Below are 27,874 nucleotides of genomic sequence, written 5' to 3'. Positions count from 1 at the left end.
GCAAAAGGCATTTCATTTTTCACACTCACCCTTTATTTAATTAGCGTGAAGAATTTAAGGAATCAGATGAGTGTATTAAAGGAATAAGATACAGGGTTGGGGGTGTGGCTTGTGCATGTTGTTTACTGAACTACGCAAATTAAGAAGAATAGCACAACACCTTAAATATTTTAATTCCTTTTGAATCTCCTGTTTTTAACACTGTTGGTAAAGGACTTGAGAGCAAAGTGAATTGCTCCATGAATGGTTATGAGGCAGCTTGCTGTGGCAGAGAATCTAAGAGATTCCAGAAAGGATTGCAAAAAAGGGCTCTGTCATGAGCTCCCAGAGACCAGCTACTCAGTAAGAGGGATCCCGGCTTTTGTTTGCTTTTTTTCTTTTCGAATGGCAGCTTTCTGAGGACGAGGTCCTAAGTCAGCCACAGAGAGGGCCAGGCTTTCAAGATTACAGAAAGGACCTGACCCAGGGAACGGGCCACACACACAGGCCCTACCTGGCCTGAAGCAACGGCCTTCATCCATCTTTTTGTTACAAAAGCAATAAGTAATTCCCAGAAAGCATAGAAAATACAGACAGGCAAGATGAAAGAAACAATCACTCATGACTGCCCCCCATAGAAAAATTCAGCAATACCGTATGTGTTTTATAATTTCATTTTTTCACTCTTATGTTGGCATTAAATATTCTCCAACCTCCTTTTTCATGTTGCTTAGTGTTTTTTGCTTTCTATTATCCAGTGGATGCATAAATATGGTTTGAAAAGCAAATAACAGAGCAGAGTGTACCGTGAAAAACAGAACCCTCACACCCCACCTCCCAAAGGCACTCAACTGTCCCCGTGTTCTGTTTTCCTGACGGTGGCCTCGGTTCGTTGACGTAACATGTTTTATCACTTTCTCGATTAATCACGTTGTAGATGTGTCTTTCAATTCTCCACTTGGAAAGAGAAGGCAGTAGCTCGCTTGCCCTGCCTGCTTTGCCCCTCCTGTGTTTGATGCCTGTATGTTTAATTCTCTTATTGGTTATCATGATAGCTTTGAACCATCAACTTGCTTCATCAACGTTAGGCTCCCACGTTGTAAAATGAGGAAATTAGTGGCTCTACACATCACCTTCCTTTCCCTACACCGTCAGTGTTCCTACTTGGGTCAACCTCATCTTCTACATGATGGAGATGGTTGATGTTTACACGTCGTTTTGTAATCCTCACTCAGGTCTGTTTATGTCTCACTCTTTAATCATCACATTTTCATAGTGGTCCTTTTTATTTTTATTTTTTTACCTGGATTTTTATTTTTATTTTTTTAACTGGGTATTTGCTTCCAGTTCTTGACTAAGAACAATGAATTATGTTGCTGTGTACATTTATGTGCAGGTCTTATGTGGACGTATGTTTCCATTTCTCTTCAGTCGATAGCTAGGAATGGATTTGCCAGGTAGATGGAAAATGTATGTTTACCTTTTTAAGAAACTGCGTGTCTGTTTTCCAAGGCAGCTGTAGCATTTTACATTCCCACCAGCAGTGTAAGGAGAGTTTCTCTATGTCCTTGCCAATATTTGGTATTGACAGATTTTTTTTTAATTTTAACTATTCTAGTGATATGTAGTAGTATCTCATTATGGTATTTATTTATTTATGATCAGATATATTTTTAACCTCAATAAAGGAGGGACAAGTTTCAAATAAACTTCTAATATAATTCTCATTTAAGACATGCATAATTTTTCTTTTTTAAAAAATTGAAGTATAGTTGATTTACAATGTGTTAGTTTCAGGTGTACAGCACATGTATAATTCAGTTATTATGTATATAATCATTTTCAGATTCTTATCCATTAAAGCTTATTATAAGATATTGAATCTCGTTCCCTGTGCTATACAGTAGGTCCTCATTGTTTATATTTTTTAATTGAGATATAATTGACGTATGATGTATTAGTTTTAGGTGTACAAAGTAAAGATTCGATATTTGTATAAATTATGAAATGATCATTACAATAAGTCTAGTGAACATCCATCACCACACACAGTTACAGTGTTTTCTCTTGTAATAAGAACTTTTAAGATCTACTCTCTTAGCACCTTTCAAATACACAATACAGTATTATTAGCTGTAGTCACCGTGCTGTACATTACATCCCAAGACATTTATTGTATAACTGGATGTTTGTATCTTTTCACCATCTTCATCCACTTCACCCACCCCCACCCTGCATACTAGGTCTTTATGTTGATTCTAAAAATGGAGAAACCAGAAGACTTTACTGTGATTCTGTACAGATTGTTCACTGCTGAACCTAACATTATGGCTGAACTCAAAGAGAAAGAAAGGTAGCCCTGGGTCAATCACCTGGGCCACACAAAGGAAAATACAACAAGCATCAAGGTTTCTACAGTCCATCCATTGTTTAAAATTATGGGACCTTTGAGTTTCCTTCGTATTTGGACCATGACTTATTTGAATAGCTAGATGTTTGCTTTCCCTTGCATTTCCAAATTGATTCTCTTTTTTCTTCATAGCATATGCCTCACATCATTAAGACGATCTATTCTTTTAATTATTACTGTCCACTGAGTGCAATTCCCTTTCTTCTTGTAGAATCTTTCAAAGCCTCGTGTTTCTCTGGATGCTCTCAAAGTTTGCTGTGCAGCTGACCACATCAGACACCCCTGCAGTGTGTTGTCAGACAGGCTCATTTCTTCCCGCATTCCATGTCTTTCTCTCTCTCAGATTTCTTTTTCATTTCGCTGCAGTAGATCTTCAAGTAATTTTTTTCATGAACATGTGTGGGAAGATAACCATTCTCTGTCTTTACACGTCTGAAAACACTCTGCCACACACCAGGCTCATGGTTGCCATGTGATCCTCCTCCAATTAAGATGAACCACTGTCTTCTCTCAGATGTAGTTTGAGGTCTGCTCTTTATCTTCAGTGTTTAGAAATTTCACAAGGACATATGTTCTATTTCAAACAAATGAGAATGAAATGTACAGAGACAGCAAACTCAAGGACTCATATGGCCACTCATGTGCCATTCATTCTGCTTGGCTGTCAGAGGCCCCTTTATGGTAAAGACCAAGTCTTTCCCCAGCTCTGTGAAATTTTCTTCTACCGCTTCTTTGAGTATTTCAGCCTTCATTTTCTCTCTTTCTCTTCCTCTGGAATTCCTATAAGTTAAGCAAATGTTGGTTCCCTTGGGCTGATCCTCCATTTTATCATTTCTGTCTCTCTATCATTTTGCTGTAGGTTTTTGGAAATCGCAACATTTTCCTTAGCATTTTTTGTGCTATTTTTTTAAATGTAGGCAATCCTATTTTTTTTTTTTTTTTTTTTTTTGCGGTATGCAGGCCTCTCACTGTTGTGGCCTCTCCCCTTGCGGAGCACAGGCTCCGGACACGCAGGCTCAGCAGCCATGGCTCACGGGCCCAGCCGCTCCGCGGCATGTGGGATCTTCCCAGACCAGAGCACGAACCCGTGTCCCCTGCATCGGCAGGTGGACTCTCAACCACTGCGCCACCAGGGAAGCCCAGGCAATCCTATTTTTGATGTCTGAGAAAGCTTTCTTGTTTTCTGATGGTTCCATTTTCATGTCAGCCTGTTTTCATCTCATGAATGCAATATCTGAGGATACAAATTGTATTTTTTTTAAGTCCTCTCCTGTTCCCTGAATTATCTCTATTTTCTCCCTGGTCAGCTGTTCCCATTGTTCATTTTGTCCTTTTCTGTTGCAGATCCTTGCTTGCCTATCCCCATTTCAGAGTGAGGAATGGGACTGAATAATTAGTATAAGGAGCCTATTTTACAAATAGGTTTTTCTCCTCACTAGATGGACTGACCAAGAGTTACCCATTTAGGAGGGGGTTGTCTACTGAACAGCTTTTCTTTGCCCTCTGCAGATTGGAGCAGGCTGGTGTGGCGCTGGACCTCCCTATGCAGACCCTGCCTTTTTTTTTTTTAACATCTTTATTAGAGTATAATTGTTTTACAATGGTGTGTTACCTTCTGCTTTATAACAAAGTAAATCAGCTATACGTATACATATATCCCCATATCGCCTCCCTCTTGTGTCTCCCTCCCACCCTCCCTATCCCACCCCTCTAAGTGGTCACAAAGCACCGAGCTGATCTCCCTGTACTATGCAGCTGCTTCCCACTAGCTATCTATTTTACATTTGGTAGTGTATATATGTCCATGCCACTCTCACTTTGTCCCAGCTTACCCTTCCCCCTCCCCATGTCCTCAAGTCCATTCTCTACATCTGCATCTTTATTCCTGTCCTGCCCCTAGGTTCTTCATAATCTTTTTTTCTTTTTTTATAGATTCCATATATATGGTTAGCATATGGTATTTGTTTTTCTCTTTCTGACTTACTTCACTCTCTGTATGACAGACTCTAGGTCCATCCACTTCACTACAAATAACTCAATTTTGTTTCTTTTTATGGCTGAGTAATATTCCATTGTATATATGTGCCACGTCTTCTTTATCCATTCATCTGTCGATGGACACTTAGGTTGCTTCCATGTCCTGGCTATTGTAAATAGAGCTGCAGTGAACATTGGGGTACATGACTCTTTTTGAATTACGGTTTTCTCAGGGTATATGCCCAGTAGTGGGATTGCTGGGTCATATGGTAGTTCTATTTTTAGTTTTTTAAGGAACCTCCATACTGTTCTCCAAATTGGCTGTATCAATATACATTCCCACCAACAGTGCAAGACCCGCCCAGGACATTCTTCCAGGTTCTGCCTGGGGTGAAGCCCAGGAGTAGAGTTGCTCTGCATCCACCCACTGGGGAGGGGGCGTGACATATGAGAGAGGATGGGTGGTCTCCTGCTCTGTAGACAGTCCTTTACTAATCACCATGCTTTCTACCCACCATTAATTCTCCCTCTTTGGAAATCTGGTCCCACCTCCACTATTACCCCCACATTACTCATCCTGGGCTTCAGCTGCCTCACCACAGCTTTAACTACCCAACAGCATTTCCAGAAACATCTTAATGGCTCTGGTTTGCCTCTTCTCCCTGAAATGAATTTTTCTTTTCCATAGTCCTCTGTTTCCTGCTGTCATTTCCATGGGAAAAGAGGGAAAGCAGGAAACATGAGATCAAGACCACAACCCGGAACCAAAAGTCCTTCTTTGTCTCCCCCACAATCAAGTATACGGTCTCTCAGGTCTTCCTTTAATAGTTGAAGTTCTCCATCAACTATGTGCCTATGACTCTGTAGTCTTTCTAGAATTCTTTTTTTTTTTTAATTAATTTATTTATTTTTGGCTGCGTTGGGTCTTCACTGCTGCACATGGGCTTTCTCTCGTCGTGGCGAGCGGGGGCTACTCTTCGTTGTGTGGTGCGGGCTTCTCATTGCAGTGGCTTCTCTTTGATGCGGAGCACGGGCTCTAGGCGCACGGGCTTCAGTAGTTGTGGTACCCAGGCTCAGTAGTTGTGTCTCACAGGCTTAGTCGCTCCGTGGCATGTGGGATCTTCCCGGACCAGGGCTCAAACCTGTGTCCCCTGCATTGGCAGGTGGGTTCTTAACCACTGCACCACCAGGGAAGCCCTGACCCCTTCACAATTGTCTTCTCTGGTCTTCATCAGCTGTCACAGACACTTCTCTTTGGCGCCTTTAAACTTACCTCTCAGCACCCTTTCCTTTGGGCAAAAACACGCTCAGTCAAAACTTCAGCCACTTTAAGTACATGAGTGCACTTCGTCAAGCATATAAGTAACAGACGGTCACGAAATCAGGAGCCTCTCCATCAGGCAGCCAGGCCTGCAACAGCTGAGTGTGTGTGCGTGTGTGTGGTCACAAGTATGTGTGCCTGCGTGCGTGTCTGTGCATGGGTGCTCACGTTTGCACAAGTGTGTGTGCATGTGTATCTGTGTGTGCACCAGTATGTGGGTGCATGTGTACTTATGTGTGTGCATGTGTGTGTGAGCGTGTGCATGCAGAGGGGAGGGGCGGTCTGTGCACTTGTCCTGGGACATGGGTCGGCTTTAATCCCTTTCCCAACTCTGCCTGCTGTGGACTGCAGCCCCTGGGAAGCCTGGCCCCCCCAACGGACAGCAAGGTCATGGAGAAGGAGAAGAAGCCACCCACAGCGACCACCAAGGGGGGCAGAGGAAAAGGAAAAGGCAAGAAGAAAGGGAAGGTGAAAGAGGAGGTGGAGGAAGAAACTGACCCCCGAAAGCTCGAGCTGCTGAACTGGGTACGTGGGACATGTCTGCTCCCGCTTCCCAGGCTCCTGGGGACCTTGGAGCCAGTCACCCTCCTCCAGGGAAGGGGGCAGTTCTTGCTGCCTCTGCCACAGCCCCACCCGGGGCCCCGAGCCCAGGAGGCAGTGATGAAGCATTGATGGGACAGTGTCAGTATTTCAAGTGGCTGGCAGGATGTCACAAATGCCAAACAGTCCTGCTTTGGGGGAGAATGAAGTCACTCACAGGGGAGGCCCCGGTCACCTTGCCCACCAGTGCCTTTCTCCGCCTGTAGACATTTGGATGTTTGTTGCTGGAAACACGGGAAACAAATCAATAGTGAACAAATGCAGCTCGAGGACAAAAGATGGAGCCTGTGATAGGGATGCATGGGTAACTGCAGTTGGCTGGGCTGGGAGGCTGAGACACGCACCACCTGTGGTTCTGGCCTTGCTGCTGTCAGGACACAGCAAGACAGGGCGCTGGGCCTCTGCGGTGTCCTGTGAATGGCACCATCGCGGTCACTCACCCTGGTGACCCGCGGCATGCCCACAGCGGGTAGTTCTCAGTCAAGGAAACATTCTCTCCAGCAAAACCTCACGTTACATTGAGCACTGCAGGTTCCACCATTGTTGAAGGGTAGAGACACAAATGATAACTAATAGTAGATAAAATGTTACAGTCTACCACCTCAGAAAAACATTGTATATGGAGATCCGAGCTTGGAGACTCAAACACTGATTGCAGTTTTATTTTGAATTTCCTTCTCATGTTTACATTACAAGAAAAGCTAATCAACTCTATTTTAATTTTTTTAAAAAACCTGATAACTAGAGAGCAGCACCAGTTTGGCTGTCATTTTGAACATTTTTCACTTTGTATTAAATGTATCCATCTGTGATGCTTTGATAGGACACCTAGGGACAAACTGAGAAGGAAGGAGGGGGCAATGGGGCATGTTTACTCAGGACAAAAGGTAAAGAGAGCCTTGTTCAGGATGCTCTGGGTCTGGGGGCCTGAAGAGGCTTTCCGAGAGCTTCCAGGGTCCCCTGCCCAGTGTCCCTGTCCCTCCTGAGGCACTCACGCCCCTCTCCTGGGCTCACACAGGTGAACGCTCTGGAGCAGGCCATGTTGGACGCGCTGGTCTTAGACCGAGTGGACTTTGTGAAGCTCCTGATTGAAAATGGAGTCAACATGCAGCATTTTCTCACCATCCCGAGGCTGGAAGAGCTTTATAACACCGTGAGTGGTCCAGAAGGAGGGAGGGCGGAGGGGAGCTAGCCCTGGGGATGCAAGAATGCACTTGGAGGAGCGTCCTCATCAGAACACGGCTTCAGCGGGAGGTCCATCATTTAAGGACCACTGCTCTCACCTGACACGCGGGCTTGGCGGATGGTCCCATCTTCACCCACCGCCACCATGCTAGCCAGCACCCCTGTCTGTAGCATTAACTCAGGGGTGGTGCACGAAGACAAGTTTATACAAAGAAAGAGTCCAGCCCCCGGAGTCATTAGCAGAGTGAAAAGATCCCGGGGTGAGCAGTCATTTGTTCCTGGGGACTCCCACGTTTTATGAGGCTTCGGTGAAAAATGGAAAACTGAGTTTGCACAGCAAGGAGCTCCTGATATTAGAATGAAAGCGTTTGGATGAAATCCTCTTGGCTTGTATTATTACCATGTGAATTTTGAGAATGTACATTTCCTTCCCCATTCTAAAATTTTAAGTAGCACAAGTGGTCCTGGGTGGTTGCTTGCTGAAGCTTGATGAACTGTTAAGAAAATATAGTACATCCTAAGATGCTCTTTAAAATAATTCAATAAAAGGTGTTTAACATATTTTTGAACATGTGGGATACTTCTTACCCATGACCAGTCCTAGTCCTGTCTTGTAAAAGACACAGGACTTCATTAATTCTATAAAGTAGAGTTGGATTTTACTCCAAAAGTTGAACAGAAAAACATATTTAATATGGCTGAATGTTTCTCTTTCAGAGACTGGGTCCACCAAACACACTTCATTTGCTGGTGAGGGATGTAAAAAAGGTCAGTCTGCTCTTTCATAGTCCTTTACCTGGTGACGTCTTTCAATGAGACATTTTTTTTTTAACATCTTTATTGGAGTATAATTGCTTTACAATGGTGTGTTAGTTTCTGCTTTATAACAAAGTGAATCAGCTCTACATATACATATGTTCCCATATCTCTTCCCTCTTGCGTCTCCCTCCCTCCCACCCTCCCTATCCCACCCCTCTAGGTGGTCACAAAGCACCGAGCTGATCTCCCTGTGCTATGCGGCTGCTTCCCACTAGCTATCTATTTTACATTTGGTAGTTTATATATGTCCATGCCACTCCCTCACTTTGTCACAGCTTACCCTCCCCCCTCCCCGTGTCCTCAAGTCCATTCTCTAGTAGGTCTGACTGTGTCTTAATGAGACATTTTTTAAAGCAATTTTTAAAATTTCCAAATGTGTTGTCATCTTATGGGAGGCATAAGAAGTCATGAATTCCTCTCTCCATGAAAAGAGTTTACTTTTAAAAAATGTCATCTTCTTTAAATGAAATGTTCATCCCACACACAATGGGCTCGCGCTGAATGACTGTTTGACGGTGGGTTGGCCCCCTCACCAAGGCAGGAGCGCCAGCCAAGGGGTGGGCTCCTCACTGCTGCCCAGAGCCCCCACGCTCCACGTGTTTCAGATCTGCCCCTCGCCCCTTCACGGTGCCTCTTTCCAGAAGTCCCAGCAGGATGGGCCTCATGTCATTCTGTGTGTCCTGTGCAGCAGTTCTTGGTTCTTTCTGTTTCCTCTTTAGTAAGTGATAGATGCTTTCCCCCATCCCCAGCGCTGCTAATGCCTTAGAGTCTGCCTTCTTGTAGGATCCCATCCACTCCCTGTTCTGTCCTGTGCAGTCCCTGGCATGCAGGGTGCAGGGCATGTACTCATGTTCTGAGCAGAAGGAAGTAACGCAAAGGAGAGAAGAGGGCCTTCAGCCAGAGTCCCAGATAGGCTGGTCAGACCTCATACAAATATCTAATTCTGCTAATGTGAGAACTTGGCTTTTACTATGCACACTCATTGGATCAGAGCAGAATCAGTGGATCTGGAAACCCAGAGAGACCAGTGAGTGCCCTTGTTTCCCACTTACACAGATTTCTTAGATTCAGAAGCACTAACATTCAAAAGCCACAGCTACTCAAGTGTAGACCCAACCACGTCTCTCCTAAGTGGCTTCCATCCTCCTCCTCCCACCCTCCCCAGACACAGGCCGCCCCCACTTAAAAGCCTCCATGTCTCATGAAATTCAAGCTCCTGCTAAGAAACTTGCACCCACTGGGCCTAACACATACCCACCACACGTGTTCTGTCCCAGGGCCGTGCCCGTCTCACATCTGCAGTGCTCTCCCCCGTTGGCCCCTACAGCCCCTGTTCTGCCCACTCCTACCTCCACAGGAAGCCCTTTCTCACCCTCCCACCTGGCCACCCGGCCACCCTAGCAGAGTGGGGGCCTGAACATGCTGCTGCATCGGGACTGCGGGTGGCTTGGCCCTTTTCCCCCAAAACAGCAAGCTCCCCAAGGCAGGGCTGTACCTCCTTATCCCCTCATATGGAATCCCCGACTTGGTCAAGGATCACGGTAGGGGCTGAACGGACTTGCGATGGCTGAGTGAAGGATTCAGCCCTCATGTACAGGGAGGACATTTGGAAGGTGTAGCCTCCATGGGACAGACCCCAGGTTTCTACCATCATTTCAGCCATAGGAAATTAACCAAGCAGGAAACAGCGCATAGCAAAACATCCTCATAATGGACCAGTCAGCTCTGCCTCCTGGATAAGCCAGCTGCCCTCTGGCGTCAATGACCGACTTACAGATGCATGGATGCCCCTCTGCCCTCCTCCCCTCCAGCCACACGCTACCTTTATCTCAACACAGCCTCTTCCATTCTGCTGCAGGACTCTGCCCCTTCACCGACTCCCGGGCACATCAGAGAGTTTGCAGTGTTTGTGTTCTCACTGAGATCTGAGGAGTCCCCCAGAAAGTCACAGGGCACCATGTGAAGATTTCCCTAGAAAGTTCCCGGCCCCAGGGATATTCTCTCCGCCCACGGTCTTCCACAGAGTGCTCCTGCCTGCCACGCTGCTCATTCCCTCCTTCTGCAGAAAATCTGGACGCCAGCCCCCCGAAACTGGATTCTCCCCTGCAAGCAGCTGTCAAAGCACCTTCTCAACAAAATGAATCTGCTCTTTGCAGCAGCTCCACCATCTTTCCTTTACGTATTTTTTCCTTAATCAATATTTTTTTATCAAAGCATAGTTGATTTACAATGTGTTAATTTCTGCTGTACAGCATGATTCAGTTATACATTTATATACATTTTTAATATTCTTTTTTATGGAAGCATAGTTTATAATGTTGGGTTAATTCCTGCCGTACAGCAAAGTGATTCAATTACACATATATACATTCTTTATATATATGTTCTTTTCTTTCCCTTATGTTTAAATGCACATTACAGGCCATTCTGTCTGAGCTCACGGACAAGCCCAGGCCTCTCCCCTCCAGCCTCATGTACTTCTAATTCTTCTCATTGGGAAGTCTAACCCATTTTCTGGAACATGGTTTACCCCCTTATCTCCCACAATCCTGTGGAAACAGACTGAAGATTGTTTAATGCCCCATTGGTACCACTAACTTTCACGTCGTAGGCAGGAATGACCATGATGCCGAGGTGTTGCCGAAGTCCACGCTGTGGGTCCCTTCTCGCAGGGCCTGAGACACAGCTTCTTTTCTTACAGGGCAACCTTCCACCCGATTACCACATCAGCCTCATAGACATTGGGCTCGTGCTGGAGTACCTCATGGGGGGCGCCTACCGCTGCAACTACACAAGGAAGGGCTTCCGGACCCTTTACAACAACCTGTTTGGACCCAAGAGGGTAGGACTCAGTGAACACGTGGTGTTCTGTGGTTCCCAGAATCACATGTGGTTCCTTGCTAGCCTTTCTAATAACTCAGCCGCTTCAAAGCCGAGCTCATCACCCCATCCCCCAGCAAACCTGCCCGTCCTCCCGCAGTGGCTCTCGGTGGGAGGTCTCAGCATGCCTCCAGACGCCCAGGCTTCACCACGCACCTTCCTCCCTCAGCTCGTGGGGCCGCCCAGCCCAGCACTTGCCCCTGCCCCATCCTTTGTTTGCAATAGCCTTATTCCCAGGCTTCCTTGTCTCTGCCCTCTCCCATCCATCCTACCGCTGGACCCGCCCCAGTTCTCCAAAACGAGGGACCCAACAGTGCACTCCCTGCTCAAAAATTCCCGAGGATCCCCAGCGCCTGACGAAGCACTGTCAAGCTCATGATCACAGCATCTAAGACTCTCCCCAGCCGTCCCCACCTTGTTGTGGGCAACCATGTACCACTGCCAGAATCAAACTCTACTACTGTGTCTGCGGCATCTTCCCCCATCAAAACCCCATGTGTGCCGCAAGCCCAATTCACGTGTGAGATCTTCCATGAAGACCTCGCCTCGCCCGCGCTCAGAGCTCCATAGCTCTGTGTCTCCTCTGTGGGTGAACTTCTCTGCTTCTACCTGGGATGCGGGTCCCATGTCTGCACATCTCTCTCCTCACCTGACCTGGGCTGACAGAAGCAGAGGTTCCATATTAAAGCGTTTCCTTTCCTTGGGTTTGTCCTTAATTGTTAACGGTACCAAGTACTTTTTAATCTATTATTATTGCTACTAAAGATATTACTAATGTACAACCCCCAGTATCATAACATCAGTTATCTGATTCCATTCATTTTTTTTCCCCTTTCATTATGCAGCCTAAAGCTCTCAAACTTCTGGGAATGGAAGTAAGTAGGACTTGTTTCCAATGGCTTTATGATATTGTGGTCAAGTATATGGAGCCCGCTTCGTTTTGTATTTAACATAAAATTGCACAAGTTTGTTTTCTATGAATAAATCCACTACACCACACACCAAAATTTACTTGGATGATTTAGTCAAATTATGTAAAAAAAGATCACAGACATGTTTTAAAAGGTAAAAGCCACCCAATTCATTTTTATCAAAATCAAGAACAAGTCAAGCCACATCCATTATTGTTGGCATCATTAACCCCACTGGTTTTTAAAAGTGTTCTGGGAATTTTACCACATGAAAAAATAAATAAAGGAAGGATACTTTAGAAAGGGGGAAAATTATCATCGGCAAAAAAATTTGGTTTCTAGAAAACCCAGACACATTGACAAAGTTTCCTCATAATAGGACAAAAGTATCCAGAAATAACCTTAACAAGGAAACTCAAGAACAAAGCACTAGGACTTAGCTGGTGGTGCAGTGGTTAAGAATCCTCCTGCCAATGCAGGGGACATGGGTTTGAGCCCTGGTCCAGGAAGATCCCACATGCGGTGGAGCAACTAAGCCACAACTACTGAGCCTGTGCTCTAGAGCCCACAAGCCACAACTACTGAAGCCTGCGCACCTAGAGCCCGTGCTCTGCAACAAGAGAGGCCACCGCAATGATAAGCCTGTGCACCTCAATGAAGACCCAACACAGCCAAAAAAATTAATTAATTAATTTTAAAAAAGCACTAGACATGAAAATATATAAATGAGTGAAAGAAATATCATAACACAGAATATTAAGACTGTCTATTGTAAAGACTCTTCTCAAATTCAAGAGTCAACTAGCATCCCAATTTCTGTATGGATACAGGGTAGGTTTTGATTCTGTGTTCACAGTTGACACCGACCTTCAGCATATCTAGAAGGGTTATGATATGCAGCTTTCCGTAAGTCCATGCTCTCTTAGGTTGGTTGCATCATGTTGGCTTTATCTGTTGGGTGAAGGTTTGGTGGAACTCTCCTGTAAAATAGCCTGGTCCCAGTCCTGTGTTTTAGGGGCATATTTTTCACTGCCTTTATAATAATTTTCATAACATGAGTTCATGGAGCTTTTCTATTTTCTAGAGTCAGCTTTGGTCAATTATATTTTCCTAGCAAACAATTTACTTCTAGACCTGCAAGTACTTTGGTATAAACCTTTACATAGTATTCTAATTTTTTCAATATCTTTAGTTGTGTGCCATTTCTTGTTCCAATTTTTTTATATCTTCTCCCTTTTTTTCTTAACCATACTTGCCTTCAGATTTGATTGGTATTTTTGCTTTATTAAGCAACTTTCTTTTTTCTGTTTTATTAATATCTTTTATTTGTATTCATTCCTTCCATATACTTTATATGGAGTTACTGTATTATTTTTATTGACTCAATTTGAGAGTGAAGTTTGCCCATTTTCTTTTTCAAAAAATTTTTATTTTAATTAATTAGTTTAAAGGAATCAATCTATATTGACAGATTGTCAAGGCACTGGGTTAGATGGGGGAAGATTATTTGGGAGTATATGAGAAAGAGGCCCTTCCCAAGGGACTCCAAACTATACCATATTTATAGTGTTCACGTCATTTTTTTTTTTGTTTTGGCCATGCTATGTGCAATGTGGGATCTTAGTTTCCCAACCAGGGATGGAACCTGTGCCCCCTGAAGTGGGAGCGTGAAGTCTTAACCACTGGACTGCCAGAGAAGTCCCTGCCTATTTTCAATCTTTCCTGTATGCCAATAAATGCATAAAGAGTATAAATTTTTTCTCTGAGCATTGTTTTCATGGTATCCCACAGGTTTGGGTAAGTAGAACTTTCATTGCAATTCATTTCTAAACAGTTTATACTTTCCTCATTAATCCACAAGTTATTTATAAGTGTATTTAAAATTTTCCAGATACAGAATTTTGTTATTGTTGTTATCCTACTCTTGTTGATTTTTAATTTTATTCTTTGAGTGTATACTACATGATTTCTGATATCTGGAATTTGTTGATATAGAAAAATCTCAAAAGAATTAGGGAATAATGCCAGGTGGAATTTTGTTAATGATTCATGTGTGTTAGAAACAAATGTGTACTCCTGGCTTGTTGGGTACAATACGTATACGTCTTTGTCAGATCAAACTTGGTAATGTTATTATTCAATTTGCTTCTATCTGTACTAATTTTTTCAAATTGATTTCTAAGTGAGGGGTGTTTAGAGGTTCTTACTGTGATTGTGGATGGGTCAATTTCTTTTTAACTTCCAGTTCATATCTTTTGTTATTTTATCAGGTTGTTTCTTTTTCTTGTTGCTTTGTGGCTATTCGTGCATTTTAGGGAAATTAATCCCTTGTTGGTTATATTCTTTCTCTAGCAATCTTAAAATTACTTTAACAGAATTTGCATACAACTAGTATTTTAATAATACAATGTGTTATTGAAAGATAGGCTTAAAAGGGTTTCTGTTTTACAGCATTTCATTAGTCCTTAGTGGATTTTTATTTGACTGGATATATTCTTGAAAATAAAGCTATGTTTATTTTTTAATTTCCATAATGTCAATTTTTAACCTATGTAGACCAACCTTCCTAAATGACCGAAACTGTAGTTTTACTGGGACAAATTAGAAAATTTGAACAAAAACACTTTTTAAATTAATTAATTAATTTATTTATTTTTGGCTGTATTGGGTGTTCGTTGCTGGGCACGGGCTTTCTCTAGTTGAGGCGAGCGGGGCCTACTCTTCGTTGCGGTGTGCAGGCTTCTCATTGCAGTGGCTTCTCTTGCTGTGGAGCATGGGCTCTAGGTGCATGGGCTTCAGTAGTTGTGGCACACGGGCTTAGTTGCTCTGTGGCATGTGGGATCTTCCTGGCCCAGGGATTGAACCCGTGTCCCCTGCATTGGCAGGCAGATTCTTAACTAATGTGCCACCAGGAAAGTCCCTGAACAAAAACATTTCAATCTAAGGCAATATACAATAGTTTCAATTAAAATGTTGGACAACTCATTATAAGGTTATAAAACTTGGGTTATTCATGAACAACATGTGATAGGAATTGGAGAGCCAGTCACCCCCCTCACCCCCACCCTGCCCAGCCATTCCAGCTGTGTGTATGTGGGCAAATTATTCAGACTTTGGGTCACAACTTCCTCATCTGATGGAATGGAAGACATTCACAACCTCTCAGAGTCAGTATAAGAATAAAAGTGGATCATTGACAAGAAAGCTGTTTGCAAAAGAGCAAATACCCATTTCTGTTATTCTACTGGGTACTGAAGCCCTAGCCTGGAATAGTCTGAGCCCCATATATTTCCATGACCCTCCATAAAGTTCAAAATAAAGCTATTACTTTATATATTTAGAAAAAAAAAGAAGAATCTGCCTGCCAATGCAGGGGACACGGGTTCGAGCCCTGGGCCAGGAAGATCCCACATGCCGTGGAACAACTAAGCCCGGGCACCACAACTACTGAAGCTTGCGGGCCTAGAGCCCCTGCTCCGCAGCAAGAGAAGCCACTACAATGAAAAGCCTGCTCACCGCAACAAAGAGTAGCCCCCGCTCACAGCAACTAGAGAAAGTGTGCAGCAACAAAGACCCAACACAGCCAACAAGAAATTAATTAATTAATTATAATTTTAAAAAACGGAACACTTGCTTCCTTAAACCATTAGTAGGGAAACAAGACATTTTTCTCCATCCCCTTTTACATTTTTCCTATTAATCTCTGGTTCAGCGGTATCTGGCAAACGAATGTTGGTGCTTGAAGACTCCCCTGAGGAAATAAGCTACAGGCTTTCTCTCTCCCATGGGGTGATTTGGATTGAAGTGTTTTCTTTGTTTTAGTTTTGCGGTATCTCTTCAATTTTTAGAGGCTTCTGGGGAAAAGAAACCCAGGCGTATAAACTCTTCAAACAGTAGTATGCCTTTTCAGCTCATTAGGTCTTCGATGGTTTACTTCTCATAATAAACATGTGCATCTTTTCAAAAGAATTAGTACACTGGTTGGAAACCGCAGAGGTACTTAGAATTCTCTTTATTCCCTTGGAGGGAGAGGTTTCCGTTTTTCCAGTTGTCCTGAAACCCTTTGTTGCACGTTTATGGCAGAACCATGGCAAAGGTGCTTCTCTCTCCTCAGGATGATGAGCCTCCAGCCAAAGGGAAGAAAAAGAAGAAGAAGAAAAAGGAGGAGGAGTTGGACATCGATGTGGATGACCCTGCCGTGAGTCGATTCCAGTACCCCTTCCACGAGCTGATGGTGTGGGCTGTGCTGATGAAACGCCAAAAAATGGCAGTCTTCCTCTGGCAGCGGGGGGAGGAGAGCATGGCGAAGGCTCTGGTGGCCTGCAAGCTCTACAAGTCGATGGCCCACGAGTCCTCCGAGAGCGAGCTGGTGGACGACATCTCCCAGGACCTGGACAACAACTCAAAGTGAGTGTCCAGAGGGAATTTAAGGACCAGGAGACACTATGGTCCTGAGCACTGTCCCTTTGCTGGGAAGGGTGGCAAATGTATCTCTCACTTAAGTACAATTACCTTTAAAGCTTGTTCATCAAGTGCTTTGTCCATTGTGTCAGCATTTTTCCTTCTGTCTCTCTGAGGTGTTTCTGGACTCTCATTGTTTTTGTTGACTGCCTTCTGGTGCAAACTATGGAAACCCAGTTTTAATCATTATATGTTTTTTTGTTGAAATATAGTTGATTTACAATGTTGTGGTAATGTCTGCTGTACAGCAGAGTGACTCAGTTGTACATATACATATATATACATATATATATACACATTTTTTAAATATTCTTTTCCATATGGTTTATCACAGAATATTGAATATAGTTCCCTGTGCTATGCAGTAGGACCTTGTTTATCCATTCTATATATGAAAGCTTACCCCAACTTCCCTCCCCCTTGGCAACCACCGGTCTGTTCTCTATGTCCATGATTCTGTTTCTGGGAAACACAATTTTAGTGCAAAGACAATGAGACCAATTTTCATAAGGAAACAACCTTAGTGAACCTGTGCCCTTGGACTTGACCTTCACAAGTACCTCTGGATTTCCCCCCCCCCTTAGGACGGCTACAGGGAGCTGGAGTTGGGTATTTCCCTCCCTCTAGTTCAGTTAGGCTCTGATAAAACACCAATAGGTTAAGCTCTGGTTAGCCAGTTTCCCCCGAGGGCAGGCCTTGCTATGAAGAACAGAGTGCTCTGGGCATAGTTCAGAATGGACCCTTTCCCCTCTCCCAGATGGCAGCATGAGAGGATTCTTCCCCCATCTTCTCTGTGAGAACTTGGTGGGACTCCTGGAGGTAAAACTCACAAAAATGTGGACACTTCTCTAAGCCTGGGCCACCCGGAGTTATTAACTTGCAGACTTGTCCTCACGGGGCCTCCAGAAACTCATCAATTACAGTTCAGGTTTTCCAACCTGGCGCTGGTTCCCCGGCTTTGTGCTCCATTAAGTTGTGATTCTCAGTATCTGCCTTCTGTCTTTCCAGTTTGGTGGACAGCAATTTGCCCTGTGACCTCAATTCTCTGATGAGTCTAGAAAAGTCGTGGATTTTGAGTTTGTTGAGCTTTTGTACTTTTTATTAGGACAGAGTGGCAACTTCCAAGTCCCTTACGTGTGGAACCAGAAACCAGAAGTCCCCGTGCAACGTTAGCGACATGTGAACTTGAATTGTACACAGGCCCCTCTGCCAACATGTAGTATCTTTGTTTTGTGAAGCACCCTGCTTATCTTTCGGACTGGATTTCTAAAATCACTAGCTGACTTCTAAACATCAGGTGTTCAAGACTCTTACAAATAGGGAGGCGTTCCCCTCCTCCATCTGTTGGCAACCTGTCCCTCTGCTTCCTAGAGGACCCTCGTGGTGACCCTCTGCAGCCCGTGGGGCCTGAGGCTAGAAGATACTGCAAAGTCAGTGTCTCCATCCCCCACAAGTAATGCCTCCCTTTTTCATCCTTCCACTCAGAACTGGCATCAAATCTTCTATAAAATGGAGAAACCAAAGCAAAGAAAGGTGATCCCTGTAGGACTGTACCTTAATCACATCGATGCCACACAAAAAGTTGAAGGAACAAGAAATGTTCATGACTATCATTAAATCCTCGCATCAGGGTCATGTGGAAAGGGAATACATCTTATGTTCGCAAATCACCTGTGTCCCCTTCTCCATCCGCCACTTGGTTCCCATCACTCCCCCTCCCCCACCTCCAGCAATTGGTCCTCCCTGCTCTGGTTCCTCATGGCAACTAGACCTTGTCTCCTTCACAGCACTGAGAGTGCTCTTGTAATCCATGTGTCACTGAAGTATTACACTCATACGGGAGAAGGCACGTGTGCAAAACATGCAGCTTGATGACTGTTCACAAACCCAGCACACGACTTTGACCAGCACCCTCAAGAAACAGGACCCTACCTGTGCCACCAGCCCTCCTGGAGGCCTTTTCAGTGTCCACCTCTCCCCTGCACCAAGGATGGCCACTGTTCTGACTTCCAGTCCCACAAGCGCTGTTTTCAAACTCTCATTTGCCATCTTTTCCATCTGCATCCCTGTTCCGTGAATGCCTGAGGGAAGGGACTTTGTCTTTGCTCTGTCCCTGGGGCCTGAGGGACAGACTTGGGATCCACCTAAAGCTCCATCTACAGCAAGAGCAGTCAGCCCCTGACATGGATAAGCACAGCCCCTGGCCCCTGGCCGTCCCCTCTGGGGACATCCCCTGGAGCTCCCAGAGGACAGGGAGTCAAAGACTCTGTGTCCTGTGGCTCCACGACATCCCCGCGGACACAGCTCTCTAATGAAGAGCATGTGACCCCCCTGCTCCCATTTCTGTCTCTGCAGAGACTTTGGCCAGCTTGCTGTGGAGCTCTTGGACCAGTCCTACAAGCATGACGAGCAGATCGCCATGAAACTGCTGACCTACGAGCTGAAAAACTGGAGCAACTCGACCTGCCTCAAACTGGCTGTCGCAGCCAAACATCGGGACTTCATCGCCCACACCTGCAGCCAGATGCTGCTGACTGACATGTGGATGGGAAGGCTGCGGATGAGGAAGAACCCTGGCCTGAAGGTATGCGTGACGTGGTCGGTAAGCACGGTATAGTGACAAGTGCCACCCGTGAGCTCTGACTCCCTGCCTGGCTGAGCTAAGCACTTGCTGTGGTTTATACATCCATGACTCTGAACAACCCCAGGAAGGAGACGCCATGGCAATCCTTGTCTTACAGGAGAACCGGAAGCTTCAAGATTAAGGGATAGGATCTGAGCTGCAAGGCATGGGTCTGGCTCCTGAATCCACGTGGTCTAACGCCAGAGCCTGACCTGCAGCATGAGTTGCTTACAGGCTTGGAGTCCACCCTAGCTAGCCATGCATCCCTGGACCAGCCACCCGCCACTAAAGCAGACACCTGAGCTCTATTTCTATAGATGCCCTTATAACTCTGAAATTGTCTGATATCGTTTTGTTTTACTTTTTAAAAAACTTTTACTGAAATATAGTTGATTTACAAGGTTGTGTTAGTTTCAGGTGTACAGCAAAGTGATTCAGATATATATATATAAATATACATATTCTTTTTTTTACATTCTCTTCCATTATAGGTTATCACAAGATATTGAGTAGAGTTCCCTGTGCTATACAGGAGGTCCTTGTTGGTTATCTATTTTATGTATAGTAGTTTGTGCCTGTTAATCCCAAACTCTCAATTTATCCCTCCCCCTCTTCCCCTTTGGTGGCCACAAGTTTGTTTTCTATGTCTGTGAGTCTATTTCTGTTTTGTAAATAAGTTCATTTGTATCCTTTCTTTAGATTCCACATATAAGCGATATCATATGATATTTGTCTCTCTCTGACTTACTTCACTTAGTATGATAATCTCTAGGTCCATCCATGTTGCTGTAAATGGCATTATTTCGTTCCTTTTTTATGGCTGAATAATATTCTATTGTGTATATACACCACATCTTCTTTATCCATTCGTCTGTCAATGGACAGACACTTAGGTTGCTGTCTGATATCATTTTAATTGGCAGTGTTTTTGTTCTGTGGGCTTTATGAGAGAATATGAAGCTATGAAAGTGTTTGAAAAGGATTTAGGGGATAGAAAATTGTACTGAGACCAAATCCCAGCTCTGCTGTTTACTACTGTTAATGACTAGGTTATCTTAAGGAGATATTCTAATCTTCAGATAACCTACTCTGTGATGGCAATATTATACTGAGCTCATGGGATTGCTATGAGGATAAAGAAAAGACCATATATGTTATCCTGGGCATCAGGGTTCTGACATACAGAAGGCACTTCGTTTCTTAAAAATATGTTGGAAACTGGGGCTTCCCTGGTGGCGCAGTGGTTGAGAGTCTGCCTGCCGATGCACGGGACACGGGTTCGTGCCCTGGTCCGCGAAGATCCCACATACCACAGAGCAGCTGGGCCTGTGAGCCATGGCCGCTGAGCCTGTGTGTCTCGAGCCTGTGCTCCGCAACGGGAGAGGCCACAACAGTGAGAGGCCTGCGTACCGCAAAGAAAAAAAAAAGTGTTGGAAACAGTTCTCAAAGCTTTCTGAGATGCTTTTCCTGGGTTATAATCCTCAAATTTGGCTTGAATAAAAATTTCCATTTCTTTCTTTAAATAAATGTCATGCCTAATTACCCAGTTATACACAATGCACTAAGCTGATATTATACATAAGTTTGGATATTAATAAATAGTTTTTAGAATATCAAGAATAATGAGAAGATCCTGAAGATTTTTTTTAAAAAAAGAGCAGGTTTCCTACAAAGGGATGAACATCAGGTTGGCATCAAACTTTCCATTAATAATACTGAAACCTAGAAGGCACTGAAACAAGGCCTTCATAGTTCTGAGAGGATTTGGAACCTGAATTTTTTTTTTTTTTTTTTTTTACCCAGTCCAGCTATTTTTTTTTTTTTTTTTTTTTTTTTTTTTTTTTTGCGGTACGCGGGCCTCTCACTGTTGTGGCCTCTCCCGTTGCGAAGCACAGGCTCCGGACGCGCAGGCTCGGTGGCCATGGCTCACGGGCCCAGCCGCTCCGCGGCATGTGGGATCTTCCCGGACCGGGGCACGAACCCGTGTCCCCTGCATCGGCAGGCGGACTCTCAACCACTGCGCCACCAGGGGAGCCCCCAGTCCAGCTATTTTAAACATGAGGATAGGATATCTATTTAAGATAGACAAAGATTCAAGTTATATACTTTCTACTTACTCCTTCAGAAAAAGTACTTCAGCAGGCATTCCACTGAAAGAAGCGTTCAAAATTGCAAGAACACAGGTGATGTGGAATGCAAGAAACAAGCCCCAGTTTTTAAAAATCCCCATATGAAAAAGCAGTTGGATGAAATGAGTGCAAAGAGTCAGTGATATGCAAGAAGAAAGTACACAGAAGAACAGAAATGATTCCAACAAATAGATGCAGTGACTAAGATGCTATAAAGTATCAGGGGTATGGGTTAGGGAAACAAAAAGAGTTCATAATCATTAATGAGAAAATAGAAGTAGAATCAAATACCAGGGAAAACAAAAAAAACTGCACACAAAAGTTAAGGCTCGGTTATGATTTAACTTAAAATTTGGTATGATTTTTGAGTGATAGAAGGTAAAAAAGACCATTTGACCTTTGATACCATGATCAGGTTTCTCTAGTAGCACCAGAATTCTACATTAAAATTGCAATCACAGCACGCCATGTGGCTGTACAATTGACAGTATTTTATACGGTAATAAAAATGTAAATGCTTTTTATTGATCTTCAGTTTTTTAGAATAATCCAATAGAGTATTGAAGACCTAAATATAAATCCTAAATATAATACAAAGGTTATCAAGTATGAAACTATGAAAGTAAAGGTACAGCTAAGAAAAGTTGGCTGGTGGGAAGGGGAAGAGAGAGGGGTAAACAGCATAATATCCCCATGTTGTAAAGTGGGGAATCAGAACTGTCAAGAGTTGTTGAAACAAGAGGTGAAGATTCCAGTTTATTGTGTAAAGTTACAAAAGTGACTTCATAGGAACTGAAAGTACTGATGTGGTGGTTAAAAATGGGAGCAGAGGGGGAAGGAGATAAATTAAGATAAAGTCTCATCTAAAATAATAGGATGTCAATAGATATTTAGATGACTAAGATAGTACTTAAATTAACAAAGAAATAGCAACATAAGATATTGCCTATGTTGCTAAAAATATGAAAGTATCCATAACAGCTAAAACCAGAAATAGAAGCAAGTGTCTCAAACTAGAATTCAAAAATTTCTTTTGAAGACAAATGATATGAAACTATATATTTAAAAAAACACTCTGGGAACCTGAGTACATCAACCCAGAATAACCAACATCAAGACACACTTTAATAAAGTTATTGGATTTTAATGAAAAAAAGAATTCTTTGAGCTTCTAGGCAAAAAAAAAAAAAAAATCAAGTGACTTCTAAGGGAAAAAAATTCAATTATCATCAGACTTTCAATAGCAACCATTTATGTCAGAAAATAAAAATGGTGTGTATTATATAAAAATACTCCCAGAAAGAAAATTGAGGCAAAGATTTTATATCTAGCAAAAGTGATGGTCAAATATAAAGGGTACACGTGACATATTGCCAACAGGCAAGAACTCAGGGAAATATTGTTCCTATGAGCACTTTCTGAAGAATCTGTTAGAGAAAGAATCTCCAACAACCAAAATAACCAGAGAGGCATCAGCAACAGGGCTGATAGCATCAGATACATATTTACTTGTAGTGTTAAAACTAAGTGACAGTTAAGTGGGAGAGAAAATAGTATATAACAGCTATATGTTCTGATAATATAGGTATAATAGAACCATTTAAATATGAGAGGAGGGACTTCCCTGGTGGCGCAGTGGATAAGAATCCGCCTGCCAATGCAGCGGACATGGGTTCGAGCCCTGGTCTGGGAAGATCCCACATGCCATGGAGCAACTAAGCCCGTGCACCACAACTACTGAACCTGCGCTCTAGAGCCCTCCAGCCAAAACTACTGAGCCCGCGCACCTAGAGCCTGTGCTCCGCAACAAGATAAGCCACAGCAAGGAGAAGCCCACACATCTCAATGAAGAGCAGCCCCTGCTCGCTGCAACTAGAGAAAGCCCGTGCGCAGCAACGAAGACCCAACACAGCCAAAAATAAATAAAATTACATCTTTTTAAAAAAATAAAATCAAATAAAAAAATAAAAATGAGAGGAGAATGGGGAGCACCTGTACAAAAAAAGTGTAACTTTTCAGTAATCATAATTGATAGTGGTAGTATTAACATCATTATTCTGAAACTATTAAGTTAAAGCAACTGATTAACAGTGAGATATTTTAATTCTGTTACCCCCCTCTGTCCTTGAGAACTAGGACTTGGTGAGGAAGAAAAGGAAACACAGATGTAATCTGGAAGAGGATAAGCAGAAAAGCCTATAGTACTTAATTGGAAGCATCAATATGAATTCATTCCAGCTCTGGCCAATGAAAAGCCTAGAAACAAAGACCTACCCAAAAGCATGAACATTCCTAGTGCCCAGATTGTGGCTTTGAAAAATCATTTCCCATTCACTGAAGCCAGAACTTCTTGGAGAAATGGTTGATTCCAGGTCTGTAGCAGGATATGAACAAGATGAGCCCAGAAGATCTGACACACCAGATGTTAAAGAAGCTATCAAGGACCCCTAGGGTCAGTTCAGGGGAACCCAGGAGCAAACATGAAGAGGCTTCCACTGGTCAAACAAACAGGACAGTTTGGCTTTCAATACTATTACTAATAGCAATGAATAGTAAATATCTTTAAATCCATGAGTTCATAACAATATTTTTAAGTAAACATATACACTAATAAAGAGCTATCAGGAAGAAAAATTAAGAAAACAGTCATCCCATATACAGTTGTATCAAAAAGAATAAAACACCTAGGAATAAATTTAACAAAGAACGTGAAAACCTGTATATTGAAAACTATGAGATATTCATGAAAGTAATTGAAGACACAAATAAATGGAAAGATATTCCATGCTCAATGATTAGAAGAATTAATATTGTTAAAAAGTCCATGCTACCCAAAGCAATATACAGATTTAATGCAATCCCTATTAAAATTCCAGTAGCATTTTTCACAGAAATAGAACAAGCAATCCTAAACTTTATGGGGATCCAAAAAGATTCCCAATAGCCAAAGCAGTTTTGAGAAAGAAGAACAAAGCTGGAGGCTTCATGCTTCCTGATTTCAAACCTTATTACAAAGCTATTGTAATTAAAACAATGGAAACAGGAACATAGATCACTGGAACAGAATAGAGAGCCCAGAAATAAACCCATGCATATATGGTCAATAAATTTATGACAAAGAAGCCAAGAATATACAATAGGGAAAGGATAGTCTCTTCCATAAATCATGTTGGGAAAATTGGACAGCCACATGCAATGAAACTGAACCACTATTTTATACCATACCCCCAAATTAACACAAAATGGATTAAAGACTTGAACATAAGACCTAAAACCATAAAACTCCTTGAAGAAAACATAAGCCCTTGACATGGTGATGATTTTTTTTAATCTGACACCAAAAGCAAAGGCAACAAAAGCAAAAATAAACAAGTGGGACTACATCAGACTAAAAAGCTTCCGCACGGCCAACGAAATCATCAACAAAGTGAAAAGGCAACGTACTGAATGAGAGAAAATAGTTGCAATTGTATGTCTGATAAGGGGCTAATATCCAAGATATATAAAGAACTCATACAATTTAAAAGCAAAAAACCAAACAAACCAACAACCCAATTAAATAATGGGCAGAAGATCTGAATAGACGTTTTTCCAAAGAAGACATACAGATGGCCAACAAGCACGTGAAAATATACTCAACATCACAAATCACCAGGGAAATACAAACCAAAACCACAATGAGATATCACCTCACACCTGTCAGAATGGCCATCATCAAAAAGGCAAGAAATAAGAAGTTTTGGCAAGGATGTGGAGAAAAGGAAACGCTGGTGCATTGTTCGTGGGAATGTTGGTGGGTGTTCAGCCACTATGGAAAACAGTATGAAGGTTCCTCAAAAAATTAAAAATAGAACTACCATATGACCCAACAATTCCACAACTGAGTATTTATCCAAAGAAAACAACACTAACTTGAAAAGATATCTGCACCCTAGGTTCATTGCAGCATTATTTACAATGGCCAAGACATGGAAACAACCTAAGTGTGCATTGATGGATGAATGGATAAAAAATTGTGATATATATATATATATATGTACATATATATGTATGCAATGATATATATACACACAATGGAATATTATTATATATACACAATGTATATTTTATACTTTTATATATATATATACATATATTAAATGGAATATTATTCAGCCATAAAAAAGAATGAAATCTTGCCATTTGCCATGTGGATGGACCTCGAGGGCATTGTGCTAAGTGAAATAAGTCAGGCAGAGAAAGACAAATACATTATGATGACTTTTACATGTGAAAACTAAAAAAACCAAAAAGCAAGTTCATAGACACAGAGAACAGATTGGTTGTTGACAGAAGCAGGGGTGAGGATGGAGTGGGAGAAATGGGTGAACTGGTTTTTAGTTTTTTAGTTTAACTAAATTGAATACTTTATAATAAAAATAACCCACAATGAGATAGCACTACACACCCACTAGAAAAGCTAAAATTAAAAGACTGACCATACCAAGTGTTGGCAAGCATGTGGAAGAACTATAACTCTTCTACACTGCTGGTGGGAATACGAAATAGTTAAAAAAAGAAAAATTAGTTACCTTCAGTAGCTGATAGGAAATCAATTCATTATCTTGAAAACAGGTACATAAAGGGGAAAGAATCAAGCATTTATCCTGCATTTTCTGTATGACCTGAACCACTGAGTAGATGAGGGAAATATCTCTGTAAAATTATTCCAGCCAAGAAATGGAAACCAAATGATAGCATTAGAACAGCACCAATTTTCAACCCCAGTGAGTTGATGAATTGACATCAACTGCTGCTAACATCACCAAAAGAGAAACGGTATACTTTTTTTTTTGTGGTACGCGGGCCTCTCACTGTTGTGGCTCTCCCGTTGCGGAGCACAGGCTCGGGATGCGCAGGCTCAGCGGCCTTGGCTTACGGGGTCCATCTGCTCCGTGGCATGTGGGATCTTCCTGGACCGGGGCATGAACCCACGTCCCCTGCATCGGCAGGCGGACTCTCAACCACTGCGCCACCAGGAAAGCCCAAGAGAAATGGTATACTTTTTAATGAAAGAACATGCCATCTACAGTCTTGCCATAGGGCTCAAACCTGGGTCTGTTTTTGTTTCATAGATATGTTCATTCGTGTCGTATTTTAGATTCCACGTGTAAGTGATATCATATTGTATTTGTCTTTCTCTGTCTGACTTACTTTGCTTAGTATGATAATCTCTAGGTCCATCCAGGTTGCTGCAAATGGCACTATTTCATTCTTTTTTATGGCTGAGTAGTAGTCCATTGTATATATGTACCACGTCTTCTTCATCTAGTCATCTGTCGATGGACATTTAGGTTGTTTTCATGTCTTGGCTATTGTAAATAGTGCTTCTATGAACATTGGGACGCATGCATCTTTTTGAATTATAGTTTTGTCTGGATATATGCCCAGGAGTGGGATTGCTACATCATATGGCAACTCTATTTTTAGTAACCTTCATACTGAACATATCTACAAAGCAGAAACAGACTCACAGACATAGAGGACAGACTTGTGGTTGCCAAGGGGGAGGAGGGGTGGGGGAGGGAAGGATTGGGAGTTTGGGATTAGCAGATGCAAACTAGTATATATAGGATGGATAAACAACGAGGCCCTACTCTATAGCACAGGGAATTATATTCAATATCCTGTGATAAACCATAATGGAAAAGAATATGAAAAAGAATATATATAACTGAGTCACTTTGCTGTGCAGCAGACATTAAACATGACATTGTAAATCAACCCTACTTCAATAAAATTTACAAAACAGCCTGGGTCTGGTCCAGCCTCTGCATCCAGCTTCCAAGTGGCAGGAGAAAACAAGGGCAGAGGAGCATCCCCAAATCCAGTCCGTGATGAAGTCTACAGGTCCAAATGTTCTCTCTCTTCAACCCATAAACAACCAGGAAACATATATTTTAAAAAGCAGTTTTTAAACATGCCAGAATTTTAAAGAGCAAGATGAAACTATAGAGTCTATAGCAGTGCTGTCCAACAGAAATAAAATGCAAGCCACATATGTCACTTTAAATTTTCTAGTTAAGAAAGTAAAATTTTTAATAGTTACAAAAAGTTTTTTAAGTACATTGTAAAAAGTAAAAAGGAAGCAGTTGAAATTAATTTTAATAATATATTTATTTAAACCAGTATATACAAAATATTATCATTTCAACATGTTTTTGAAAGGAAAAAAATCACTAATGAGATCGTCTATATGCTTTTTTTTGTACTAAGTCTTTGAAATCCAGTGGGTATTTTTCTATCATTTCCTTCTTTACCATTTAGATATAATGTCTACCCAAAGGTATAAATATTTGTAAGCATCAGATTTCCTCCCAAGCATTTTTTTTTTTTCTTTTGCGGTACGCGGGCCTCTCACTGTTGTGGCCTCTCCCGTTGCGGAGCACAGGCTCCGGACGCCCAGGCTCAGCGGCCATGGCTCACGGGCCCAGCCGCTCCGCGGCATGTGGGATCTTCCCGGACCGGGGCACGAACCCGTGTTCCCTGCATCGGCAGGCGGACTCTCAACCACTGCGCCACCAGGGAAGCCCCCTTCCA

At 42.6% G+C, this 27,874-nt stretch overlaps 1 protein-coding gene across 1 annotated transcript in view; it reads left to right on the top strand.

The window, feature by feature from the left end:
• The window catches only part of TRPM1 (transient receptor potential cation channel subfamily M member 1), a 116,942-nt gene that overhangs the window by 58,452 nt on the left and 30,616 nt on the right, over positions 1-27,874 (top strand). Inside the window, exons 13-19 of the mRNA XM_032621675.1 lie at positions 6,039-6,212; positions 7,306-7,440; positions 8,190-8,240; positions 10,993-11,133; positions 12,017-12,046; positions 16,197-16,489; positions 18,899-19,127. Coding sequence (XP_032477566.1) covers positions 6,039-6,212; positions 7,306-7,440; positions 8,190-8,240; positions 10,993-11,133; positions 12,017-12,046; positions 16,197-16,489; positions 18,899-19,127 — 1,053 coding nt within the window. The remainder of the gene's footprint in view (positions 1-6,038; positions 6,213-7,305; positions 7,441-8,189; positions 8,241-10,992; positions 11,134-12,016; positions 12,047-16,196; positions 16,490-18,898; positions 19,128-27,874) is intronic.

The sequence above is a fragment of the Phocoena sinus genome, chromosome 2, assembly GCF_008692025.1.
Source record: "Phocoena sinus isolate mPhoSin1 chromosome 2, mPhoSin1.pri, whole genome shotgun sequence".
Taxonomy (NCBI): domain Eukaryota; kingdom Metazoa; phylum Chordata; class Mammalia; order Artiodactyla; family Phocoenidae; genus Phocoena; species Phocoena sinus.
Note: the sequence above shows the minus strand (reverse complement) of the source record. Positions and strands in the feature narration are given on the sequence as shown.